At 41.5% G+C, this 13,017-nt stretch overlaps 1 protein-coding gene across 2 annotated transcripts; it reads left to right on the forward strand.

Moving 5' to 3' along the window:
* The first annotated feature begins 977 nt into the window (after window positions 1-977).
* Window positions 978-3,441, forward strand: FGFBP1 (fibroblast growth factor binding protein 1). 2 transcript variants are annotated; one of them, XM_081233678.1, is made up of 2 exons: window positions 978-1,054; window positions 2,695-3,441. In XM_081233678.1, the coding sequence occupies exon 2, from the start codon at window positions 2,719-2,721 to the stop codon at window positions 3,430-3,432; it is 714 nt and encodes a 237-aa protein (XP_081089804.1). In that variant the 5' UTR covers window positions 978-1,054; window positions 2,695-2,718; the 3' UTR covers window positions 3,433-3,441. The 2 variants fall into 2 exon arrangements, with proteins under 2 accessions (XP_081089804.1, XP_081089803.1); XM_081233677.1 differs by having other exon boundaries at window positions 1,039-1,054; window positions 2,699-3,441.
* Window positions 3,442-13,017: the final 9,576 nt, after the last annotated feature.

Consider the following 13,017-nt stretch of genomic DNA (forward strand, 5'->3'; position numbering starts at 1 on the left):
CATGGAAACAAAATATATCTGTTTTTAAAGAATACAACTGAAGGCCATCTTATGAACCAAATCTGTTCTGCTTCACTTGATGTTAATAGCTCAGCCTCCTAAATAATTTAGTATGAAACCCTAAATGAGGTACTGTTATTGTCAACTATCAATAGATGAACACATGGAGGGTCAGAGAAGTCAAGATTACAGCTAAATAAATGTTGTATCCAGGGTTCCACTAGGTCATTCTGCTACTAGACTCTGCCTAGAGAAGGCTCACCAGAGTGAGGTCCCCACCCATGACCAAAAGGTGAATACTTTGAACAAAAACCCAAATCAGGAATTTCCTCTTTACCAGCCTCTCAAGGCCTGAGGATTCCTCTGCCCACACAGTAACTTCGGGTGCTTCAGAGAAAACAGGAATTCAGACACTGAGATGGCTTCCCCAGCTCAGTCCCTCATTTATCGAATGTTTACAGAGTGCCAGGTAAGAAGACATCAGACAGTGGGGCACAGGAGTCCAGGCTTTAAACTCTAGGCTCTGCATCCCACTAGTCCTGTGAACTTGGACCAGCCCTGAATATCTCCAAGCTCCAATATTCCATCTGTAAAATGGGATGAATTATATGTTACCATATCATGGAGGGGCTTTGATGAGAATTAAGGGAAAGCTTTGAGTAAAATGGACCTATTGTTTATAACCTCCCCCACAGATTTTGCTGTTGGGATCCTCATCCCTTCATGGAGGGTCTTTGCAAGGCTGAGCTGTCCTCCTCAACTGGCTGCCAGGGGAAAGGAAAAGGGCTTGGAAGAACCAGGTCTAATGCCATGCATGTAACCCGCCTCCCACAGGATTACACCAACCACTTTCCCTGCAGGAACTGGCTCTCTCTGAAGGGGTGTGACTGGGAGGAGTGTGAATAAAGCTACACAAGTATATGAGCTGTAAAAACCCTGCTGCCTGGGCTCTTATATAAAGGACTTTCACTGCCTCACTGCAGATGAGACAGCAGTAAGCCTTCAAGCTCCCTCTCACATCTGGATTGTACTGGACCTGCCAACGCAGAACAAGGTAAGAGCCTGGCTTTCTTCAGAGTTTCATTACCTGTCCCCCTTCCAGCTCCCATGAGGACCTCAGGTTCCTGGGTTCTGGATCCCCTCACGGACACGTGGGGACTGAGTCCCAATGCCGTGAGGAATGAGTGGGTCTTTATCGAATATCCCTAGCTCCCATCCCAACTTCATTTTGGAAGCTCAGAGTTTGTGACTGTCTCCCCTTTATCGGTCCTAAAGAGAGGCCATATGCCCAGGGTAGAATGAGATCAGACCTAGACCTGCCTCTTTTTAAACAAAATTCTGTATTCTTTTCAAAGGGAGCACTGATAACATGAGTTATCATCATAAACTAAGCCAAACCAAATGAGTTGCTCATAATTGCTTTTTTATTTCTTGCCAATATTTTCTGAAAGGCAGAGTAAGGTGAAGCCAAGAGGTATGCAATGAGGGAGGGGTGGTATAAAGGATCAGAGAGAGAAGTTCTGCCTACCTCTCCCAGCTTTGTCACTTGTCCACTATGGGACCTTGAGCAATTTATTTACCAGTCTGAACCTTAACTGTCGCATCTGTTACCTGGTGGTGATGGATTATTACCTACCAGGAAGGGCTCTTGTGCTAATTAACAAGGTGAGAATGAAATACAGGTCAAGTGCTCTGGCACATAGTCGGTGTCAAATAGAAATGCTAATACTCTTCTTTGAAATGTGGTTTTTGTTACCCACTTGATAAAATCTATTCAGTTTAGTGTAGCAGTTAAGGTCATCCTATTTATTAAATGATTTATTTTTAAAAGCATTGATTGAGGACTTTCTCTATGCCAAGCACAGTGCCTCAACAGTCTAAACGCTCTGATAGAAATTCACCTCTATTCCCCTGGTTCACTTTGCCCAGTCAGTTCGGATGACCTACCCCTCCTTCATGCCTTTCCTTAGGCTCTTACTGAATCCCAGATACCCCTCCTCACAAACCCACCCATCTCAGAATGTCCAAGCCTCATGTGTGTTTAACCTTGGGTCAAGCATCACCTTTCATGTCACTTACCATGTCCTTTCTCATTGTGTGGTCATCTGAGTCCATGTAGGACAGTGAGGTAGAAATTCAGTCCACTGCAGCTGGAAGAGAGTTGACAATTATCTCATCCAGCATCTTGATTTCCAGATAAAGGAGCTGAGACCCAGAGGGGGAGAGTGATTTGCCCAAGATCAAGCTGGGGACACAGTTGGGACAGACTCCTGATCAATGCTCTTTAGACTCCCCAAAGAGTTGCCTCTAAGTTTTTAAGATGTGAGACTTTCTTATTCACCTTGATAAATTCAACATCTAGTCTAGTACACGGCCAGTAGTAGGTGCCCCATGAATGCTTACTGACTGGTGAATGAAGGAGTGAGGAGTAACTGAGTGGATGAGGGAGTGAGAGTTAATGAGGTTCAGAGGATGGGGAAGAATGAATGAAGAGTAGGAAGTTTCTGACATTCAAGACTCAAGTCAAGCAGACATGCGAATACACAGGCTGATTGTCTACTAAGCCCAGGAAATAGAAGGTTCCTCGATCCCACTCCAAAGCAGGCAGCCATGTGTCAGGCTGGAGGGGAGGTCATCTCGCATCCTAGTACTGCTGGACTGCTGCCCAGCACTGACTCACCTGCCTTTTGTCAGACAGGTTCCCACTAAGCTGAAGCCATGAGGATCCACAGCCTCGCCCTCCTCTCCTTCCTCCTTCTGGCTGCTCCGATGCTCTTGGTGGAGGCCAAAAAGGAAGGGAGGAATAGACAGGGCAGAAAAGTCAGCACAGATAAACTGCATACTCTAGGCGCACCCCAGACTGAACCAAGCAGCAAGCCATCCAAGCGCCTGACCAAAGGCAAGTTCGTCACCCAAGACCATGCCGACTGCAGATGGGTGGTGACCAAGCAGGAGGAGGGCATTGCCCTGAAGGTCGAGTGCACCCAACAGGACAACAAGTTTTCCTGTTTCTTCACTGGCAATCCAACCTCATGCCTAGAATCAGACAAAAAGAATGCCTACTGGAAACAAATTGGCCGGAATCTGCGTTCGCAGAAGGTCATCTGTGGTGATGCCAAGAGCATCCTGAAGACCAGGGTGTGCAGAAAGAAGTTTCCAGAATCCAATCTCAAGCTGGTTAACTCCACTCTGATTAGGATCAAGAAACCCAGCCAGGAGTTAACGGGGCCCTCTCCCAAGGAGCAGAGCAAGGTCAAAGTGACCACCCCCATCAGCCCAACAAAGACCCAGACCATGACCACCAAAGATCCTGAGTGTGTGGAAGACCCAGATCTGATAAACCAGAGGAAGACAGCCCTGGAGTACTGTGGGGAGTCCTGGAGCTCTTTCTGCAAATTCTTCATGTCCATGGTACAGGGAAGTTCATGCTAATGAGGTCAAAAGAGAACAGAATCCATTAGGAGGTGTCACGTCAAAGCCCTTCCATGTGCTGTAAAGATCTCCCAGTTCCTTGTAAGATGAACATTTGTGCTGTAGGAGTGCAATGGATTATTTAAACAGATTTTATAATTTTTGTTTCTGTATTTTGGAATTTGTTTTATATTCATTTCCTTACATGTGATTTTAAGAGGCTGTTGACCTCTCTATGTTTCCATGGCCCACACAGCTATGTTTCTATGAGCAGTAAGGACCAGTCTTTGAGCTGAATGAGTCAGAGTGATGATTTCAGTGCAATGCTCTTTCTGCCCAATTACCAAATGTAATAAAGCTCTGTGCGTTTTTCAGGAATATGTTCATCCATGTTTTGGTTTCTCTATGTTGGTTCCAATGAACTCATAAACTGGTCCTCATATATCAGTAGAAAAAAATCCTGTTCACCACTCATCCCAAATCATCCCATAAGGTGGCCCATTCCTGAATCCCTATCTTCATACTTTCATGCTTTGGTCTGTGGTATTTATACTTACTGAACTGATTTCAAGTGGGACACCTGGAGCATAATGGGATGAAGACACCTGTCAGGGGCTCACAGACGGTAAGAGGGGAGGCAGGATTTGAACCCAGGCTAGAGGAACACCCTCCACTGATTCAAGTCCAGATTGCCCATGACCACGCACCATATGTGGGACTCCTGACCTCGGGGAGCTCATTTCAGGCCTGGGGGAGATGGGTCTAGGTAAGTACAGTGCCCTGAGATGAAGACTCCAACACAAGGGGGAAAGGCAGGGCAGAAAACCAGAGAGAAGAGGCAGAAACTTCTGGAAGATCTCAGGTTTAGCTTCACAGAAGAGGTGATACTGGGGCTGGAATTTGGAGACAGTATCTTTAGGTAGGAAATGGGCAGAATGGAGGAACATTAGGCAGATGACAGACGTATGAAAAGCAAAGAGATGAGAAAAATCCTAAAAGATGGGAAAGGCCACATGGTTAGAAGGTGGTGGGATGCAGGGGTGACATTGCTGTTAGTCATTTACATGTTTGTCTGAAAGATCTCAAAGGGTTTGAATTCAAGACCTGGGGAGAGAGAAGGATGTAGCCCCAGTGCCGTGTCACAATTCCACAAAGAACAAAAAGCGAGGAACAGAAGTTGGTAAAAGTACTGTTCTCTGGAGTCTTTATAGAGTTGATGTCAGGGAGGAATGGCAGATGGAGTGGAAGAGAGGCCTCCTACACTCACCAGCCTACCAGGACCTACATGGAGGGTTGTCAATGACCACCCAGAATGTGACAGCCTCAGAGTACGTTTGGATATCATCCTCAACATCATCAGCACTAATAGTTCTCTCCCACTCGCTATGCACCAGGCACTGTGTTAAGCACTTTCCATGGAGTATGGGTGCATTCATTCACTCACTCGTTCACCCAGCACATAATTCATGGTACATCAACTCTGCCAGCCCCTGTCCTAGGGGCTGGAGAGACAGTAGTGCACCAGGGATGAATGCTCTGCCTCCATGGAGCTACCAGTGGGGAAAGAGACCAAAAACTCACAAATATACAAGTGACAAAGAGGAAGAGTCAAGGAGGAGAAAGGGGTGAAAGCGATGGATGGTCACCAGCCTTAGATGAGATGGTCAAGGGAGGCCTCTTGGTGGAGGTGACTTTTGAGGTCAGACCCAAATGCAGTGAAGAATCAAGCCAGGTGACTATGTGGAGTAATAATGTTCTAAACAGTCAGTGCAAATGCTCTGAAATTAATTAATGAGCTTTGAGCTCCTACTACGTACCAGGTATGGTTCTAGGGGATGAAAATAACAGCAAACAAAACAATTTCTATCTTAGTGTTGCTTATATTCCAATGACTGGTTTCTGCTTGGCGTGTTCAGAAACATCAAAGTTGGCAGTGTCATTGCAGGGCAGGACCCAGGACCTGACCTGTGAACCTGACCCCCACTCTCAAGAGAACTGAACCAACACCCCAGACCCTCCCTAAGCTCCCTCTAGCCACACCACGGGAAGGACATTTCTCTTGAAGGTCTACACAGATTGGCAGCCCTGTGGCCACTGCTCCCTCACTCACACATCTCAATTCTACTCATACATCTCCTGAGATAGGAAAAGATGGTTAAGCAGTTCCAGGGGTCATTAAATAATAACTCTGGTCTGGTCTGGGTGACATAAACATTGGAGAACTGACTAGATCAGACTGAAAGCCATCTTATATTCCATTCCGGGCCCTGAAGTTGATGGTTCTTCTGGTTCACTCCTGGCCTTTGGCCACTGGAAGAGCTGGGAGGAGGTCTGTCCAACATGGTGGAGTCAGCTGGACCTGGGCTAGAGGTTTGCCTCTGACATCTCCCAACTAAGGTCTCTGAGCCAATTATTTAACCCTCTGGGCTCCAATAAGTTCATCTCAACAATGAGAATCATTTGGATGAAGCTAACACCGCTGGAAAAAGGAAGAAGAAAGAAAGAAAAAAGGAGGGAAGGAAGGGAGAAAGGAAGGGCAACAATGGGGAGCAAAATAATAATAACAAAAGTCTTTTGATAGTATTATTGGATTGCTTAAACCAAAGCAATCCAGAAGCTGCTCTATCTTCAGAGTTTGCAATTACCCAGGTTAATGAATCACCTTACCGTTAAACTTTTCTTGACGGGGATAATGAAATCAGCTTTAGAGCTGTTGTAAGGTGCTCATTGGTCAATAAATCTAAAGCACCCAGTGCCCCATGGCTTACATAATGGGTATTCAACACATCTGACCGTCTAAAGTCCATGGCACAAGAATGGCTTGTGGATGTAGCTCAGAACTTCCTTACGTAAACTCTTCAAAGTGGAAGTTTTCTTTTTTCTAACACAATAAGCAAAGGGTAGCAACCATTATTTATTGGTTGTATGTGCCAGTGGCTTTGCCCCGTTCTCTCTCTCTTTTTTTTGTTAAAGATATCTTGATTTATTAATGATAATTGAAAAATACAATAAAAACACATTGTAACAAGGACATATCCCAGAAAGAATTTTTTTAAATCAAAGATATAAGAAGAAAAGAGAGAGTATATAAGAAAATAAGAAGATCAGTCTAGAACCTTGCTACTCAGGGTGTGGTCCCAGACCAGAAGTATTGACATCTCTTGGTACCTTCTCAGATATAAAGATTCTCAGGCCCCATTACAGACCTATTTAGTTGAAATCTGCATTTTAATAAGATCCCCAGGTGATTTGTGTGCACACTAAATTTGGAGAAATTTATCTACAAGATCCAATATATTAGTTAGGATGCTTTTGGTTCCAAGTATGAGAAAACCAGTTCAAAGCACCTTTGAAATATAAGGATAGTTTGTGGGTTTTTTTAACATCTTTATTGGAGTATAATTGTTTTACAGTGGAGTGTTAGTTTCTGCTTTATAACAAAGTGAATCAGCTATACATATACATATATCACCAATTCTCCTCCCTCTTGCATCTCCCTCCCACCCTCTCTATCCCACCCCTCTAGGTGGTCACAAAGCACCAAGCTGATCTCCCTGTGCTATATGTCTGCTTCCCACTAACTGTCTATTTTACATTTGGCAGTGTATATATGTCCATGCCACTCTCTCACTTTGTCCCAGCTTATGCTTCCTGCTTCCGGTGTCCTCAGGTCCATTCTCTACATCTGCATCTTTATTCCTGTCCTGCCCCTAGATTCTTCAGAACCATTTTTTCCCTTTAGATTCCATATATATGTGTTAGCATATGGTATTTATTTTTCTTCTTCTGACTTACTTCACTCTGTATGAAGTCTCTAGGTCCATCCACCTCAATACAAACAACTCAATTTCGTTTCTTTTTATGGCTGAGTAATATTCCATTGTATATATGTGCCATATCTTCTTTATCCATTCATCTGTTGATGGACACTTAGGTTGCTTCCATGTCCTGGCTATTGTAAATAGTGCTGCAATGAACATTGTGGTACATGACTTTTTGAATTATGGTTTTCTCAGGGTATATGCCCAGTAGTGGGATTGCTGGGTCATATGGTAGTTCTATTTTTAGTTTTTTAAGGAACCTCCATACTGCACTCCAGAGTGGCTGTATCAATTTACATTCCCACCAACAGTGCAAGAGGGTTCCCCTTTCACCACACCCTCTCCAGCATTTATTGTTTGTAGATTTTTTGATGATGACTATTCAGACCGGTGTGTGGTGATATTTCATTGTAGTTTTGATTTGCATTTCTCTAATGATTAGTGATAATGAGCAACCTTTCATATGTTTGTTGGAAATCTGTATATCTTCTTCAGAGAAATGTCTATTTAGGTCTTCTGCTCATTTTTGGATTGGGTTGTTTTTTTTTTTGATATTGAGCTCCATGTGCTGCTTATAAATTTTGGAGATTAATCCTTTGTCAGTTGCTTCATTTGCAAATATTTTCTCCCATTCTTGACAAACGTACTCTGAGGTTGTCTTTTCGTCTTGTTTATGGTTTCCTTGGATGTTCAAAAGCTTTTCAGTTTCATTACGTCCCATTTGTTTACTTTTGTTTTTCTTTCCATTTCTCTAGGAGGTGGGTCAAAAAGGATCTTGCTGTGATTTATGTCCTAGAGTGTTCTGCCAATCCTTTCCTCTAAGAGTTTTATAGTGTCTGGCCTTACATTTAGGTCTTTAATCCATTCTGAGTTTATTTTTGTGTATGGTGTTAGGGAGTGGTCTAATTGCATTCTTTTACATGTAGTTGTCCAGCTTTCCCAGCACCACTTATTAAAGAGGCTGTCTTTTCTCCATTGTATATCCTTGCCTCCTTTATCAAAAATAAGGTGACCATATGTGCATGGCTTTGGCTCTGCATTTTCTATCCTGTTCCATTTATCTATCTTTCTGTTTTTGTGCCAGTACCATACTGTCTTGATTACTGTAGCTTTGTAGTATAGTCTGAAGTCAGTGAGCCTGATTCCTCCAGCTCCGTTTCTCTTTCTCAAGATTGCTTTGGCTATTTGCGATCTTTTGTGTTTCCATACAAATTGTGAGATTTTTTTGTTCTAGTTTTGTGAAAAATGCCATTGGTAGTTTGATATGGATTGCATTGAATCTGTAGATTGCTTTGGGTAGTAGAGTCATTTTCACAATATTGATCCTTCCAATCCAAGAACATGGTATATCTCTCCATCTGTTGGTATTATCTTTAATTTCTTTCATCGGTGTCTTAAAGTTTTCTGTATACAGGTCTTTTGTCTCCTTAGGTAGGTTTATTCCTAGGTATTTTATTCTTTTTGTTGCAATGGTAAATGGGAGTGTTTCCTTAATTTCTCTTTCAGATTTTTCATCATTAGTGTATAGGCATGAAAGAGATTTCTGTGCATTAATTTCATATCCTGATACTTTACCAAACTCATTGATTAGATTTAGTAGTTTTCTGGTAGCATCTTTAGGATTCTCTATGTACAATATCATGTCCTCTGCACACAGTGACAGCTTTACTTTTCTTTTCCGATTTGGATTCCTTTTATTTCTTTTTCTTCTCTGATTGCTGTGGCTAAAACTTCCAAAACTATGTTGAATAATAGTGGCGAGAGTGGGCAACCTTGTATTGTTCCTGGTCTTAGAGGAAATGGTTTTCAGTTTTGCACCATTGAGAATGGTGTTGGCTGTGGGTTTGACATATATGGCCTTTATTATATTGAGGTAAATTCCCTCTATGCCTACTTTCTGGAGGGTGTTTATCATAAATGAGTGTTGAATTTTGTCAAAAGCTTTTTCTGCATCTACTGAGATGATCATATGGTTTTTCTCCTTCAATTTGTTAATATGGTGTATCACATTGGTTGATTTGTATATATTGAAGAATCCTTGCATTCCAGGAATAAACCCCATTTGATCATGGTATATGATCCTTTTAATGTGCTGTTGCATTCTGTTTGCTAGTATTTTGTTGAGGATTTTTGCATCTATGTTCATCAGTGATATTGGCCTATAGTTTTCTTTCTTTGTGACATCTTTGTCTGGTTTTGCTATCAGGGTGATGGTGGCCTCGTAGAATGAGTTTGGGAGTGTTCCTCCCTCTGCTATATTTTGGAAGAGTTTGAGAAGGATAGGTGTTAGCTCTTCTCTAAATGTGAAGCCATCTGATACTGGGGTTTTGTTTGTTGGAAGATTTTTAATCACAGTTTCAATTTCAGTGCTTGTGATTGGTCTGTTTATATTTTCTACTTCTTCCTGGTTCAGTCTTGGAAGGTTGTGCTGTTCTAATAATTTGTGAATTTCTTCCACATTGTCCATTTTACTGGCATATAGTTGCTTGTAGTAATCTCTCATGATCCTTCATATTTTTGAAGTGTCAGTTTTTACTTCTCCTTTTTCATTTCTAATTCTGTTGATTTGAGTCTTCTCCCTTTTTCTCTTGATGGGTCTGGCTAATGGTTTATCAATTTTGTTTATCTTCTCAAAGAACCAGCTTTTAGTTTTATCAATCTTTGCTATCATTTCCTTCATTTCTTTTTCATTTATTTCTGATATGATCTTTCTGATTTCTTTCCTTCTGCTAACTTTGGGGTTTTTTTGTTCTTCTTTCTCTAATTGCTTTTGGTGTAAGGTTAGGTTGTTTATTTGAGATGTTTCCTGTTTCTTGTGGTAGGATTGTATTGCTATAAACTTCCCTCTTAGAACTGCTCTTGCTGCATCCCATAGGTTTTGGGTTGTCATGTTTTCATTGTCATTTGTTTCTAGGTATTTTTTGATTTCCTCTTTGATTTCTTCAGTGATCTCTTGGTTATTAAGTATTGTATTGTTTAGCCTCCATGTGTTTGTATATTTTACAGATATTTTCCTGTAATTCATATCTAGTCTCATAGCACTGTGGTGGGACAAGATACTTGATATGATTTCAATTTTCTTAAATTTACCAAGGCTTGATTGATGACCCAAGATATGATCTATCCAGAGAATGTTCCATGAGCACTGAGAAGAAAGTGTATTCTGTTGTTTTTGGATGGAATGTCCCACAAATATCAATTAAGTACATCTTGTTTAATGTATCATTTAAAGCTTGTGTTTCCTTATTTATTTTCATTTTGGACAATCTGTCCATTGGTGAAAGCGGGGTGTTAAAATCCCCTAATATGATTGTGTTACTGTCTATTTCCCCTTTTATGGCTGTTAGCATTTGCCTTATGTATTGAGGTGCTCCTATGTTGGGTGCATAAATATTTACAATTGTTATATCTTCTTCTTGGATTGATCCCTTGATCATTATGTAGTGTCCTTCTTTGTCTCTTGCAATAGTCTTTTTTTTTTAAAGTCTGTTCTGTCTGATATTAGATTGCTACTCCAGCTTTCTTTTGATTTCCATTTGTATGGAATATCTTTTTCCATCCCCTCACTTTCAGTCTGTATGTGTCCGTAGGTCTGAAGTGGGTCTCTTGTAGACAGCATATATATGGGTCTTGGTTTTGTACCCATTCAGCCAGTCTATGTCTTTTGGTTGGAGCATTTAATCCCTTTACATTTAAGGTTATTATCAATATGTATGTTCTTATTACCATTTTCTTAATTGTTTGGGGTTTGTTATTGTAGGTCTTTTCCTTCTCTTGTGTTTCCTGCCTAGAGAATTTCCTTTAGCATTTGTTTTAAAGCTGGTTTGGTGGTGCTGAATTTTCTTAGCTTTTGCTTGTCTGTAAAGATTTTAATTTCTCTGTCAAATCTGAATGAGATCCTTGTTGGGTAAAGTAATCTTGTTTGTAGGTTTTTTACTTTCATCACTTTGAATATGTCTTACCACTCCCTTCTGGCTTGCAGAGTTTCTGCTGAAGGTTCAGCTGTTAAGCTATGGGGATTCCCTTGTAAATTATTTGTTGTTTTTCCCTTGCTACTTTTAATATTTTTTCTTTGTATTTAATTTTTGGTAGTTTTATTAATGTGTCTTGGCATGTTTCTCCTTGGATTTATCCTGTATGGGACTCTCTGCAGTTCCTGGACTTGACTGACTATTTCCTTTCCCATATTGGGGAAGTTTTCAACTATAGTATCTTTGAATATTTTCTCAGTCCCTTTCTTTTTCTCTTCTTCTTGGACCCCTATAATTCAAATGTTGGTGTGTTTAAGGTTGTCGCAGAGGTCTCTGAGACTGTCCTCAATTCTTTTCATTCTTTTTTCTTTATTCTGCTCTGCATTAGTTATTTCCACTAATTTATCTTCCAGGTCACTTATCCGTTTTTCTGCTTCAGTTACTCTTCTATTGATTCCTTCTAGAGAATTTTAAATTTCATTTATTTTATTGTGCATCATTGTTTGTTTGCTTTTTCGTTCTTTAAGGTCCTTTTTAAATGTGTCTTATAATTTTGCTATTCTATTTGTAAGATTTTGTATCATCTTTACTATCATTACTCTGAATTCTTTTTCAGGTAGACTGCCTATTTCCTCTTCTTCTAGTATGTTTTACCTTGCCCCTTCATCTGCTGTGTTTTTCTCTGTTTTCTCATTTTGTTTAACTTACTGTGTGTGGGATCTCCTTTTCGCAGGCTGCAGGTTCATAGTTCCCTTTGTTTTTGGTGTCTGCCCCCAGTGGTTAAGTTTGGTTCAATGGGTTGTGTAGGGTTCCTGGTGGAGGGGACTGGTGCCTGTGTTCTAGTGGATGAGGCTGGATCTTGTCTTTCTGGTGGGTGGGACCACATCCGGTGGTGTGTTTTGGTTTGTCTGTGACATTATTATGATGTTAGTTGGCCTCTCTGCTAATGGGTGTGGTTGTGTTCCTCTCTTGCTAGTTGTTTGGCATAGGGTGTCCAGCACTGTAGCTTGCTGGTTGTTGAGTGGAGCTGGGTTTTACCGTTGAGGTGGAGATCTCTGGGAAAGCTTTCGCTGTTTGATATTACATGGAGCTGGCATGCCTCTGGTGGACCAAAGTCCTGAACTCGGCTCTCCCACCTCAGAGGCACAGGCCTGATACCCAGCTGGAGCACCAAGACCGTGTCAGCCACATAGATTTTGGGAAGTCTGAGGTCTTCTACCTGCATTCATTAGTTGTTCTGTAGGAGTTGCTCCACGTGTAGATGTATTTCTGATGCATTTGTGGGGAGGAAGGTGATCTCCACGTCTTATTCCTCTGCTATCTTGAAGGTTTCCCTGCCCCGTTCTCTTTTTACTCCCAACCAACTAACCCGTAGGTGGTTCATCCTCATTTTCTAGATGAGGAAACTGAGGCTCAGAGAAGCTGAACCACTTGCCAGGGTCACAAAGCCTGGGAGAGGCTGAGCCTAGGGAGAAGGCAGGTCTGGAGGCCCCCAAGCCCTTTCTGCCTCTGCAGCTCAGGATTTCTTCACTGGGTGAGAAAAGAGGGACATTTGTGGTCTTTAGATGTGGGCCAAGCCATAAAGCAGGATGAGCAGGATTCATCTGCCCTTCCATGTGTACAGCCCTTCTATGTACTTACAAAGAGAAAGTTCCAGAATCTGAAGCTTCCATTCGTGCAAAGTCTTTCATCATAGTCATATCCTGGGGGGATGTTTTTAAAACACAATAAAAAATTTAAAAACACAACACAGAATTTACTTGAGCTTTTATCCAACTTGGCACTCTGTATTTTCTCTCTGAGGGCTCTCTGCA

Source organism: Mesoplodon bidens, assembly GCF_964165515.1.
Source record: "Mesoplodon bidens genome assembly, chromosome: 1".
NCBI classification, from domain to species: domain Eukaryota; kingdom Metazoa; phylum Chordata; class Mammalia; order Artiodactyla; family Ziphiidae; genus Mesoplodon; species Mesoplodon bidens.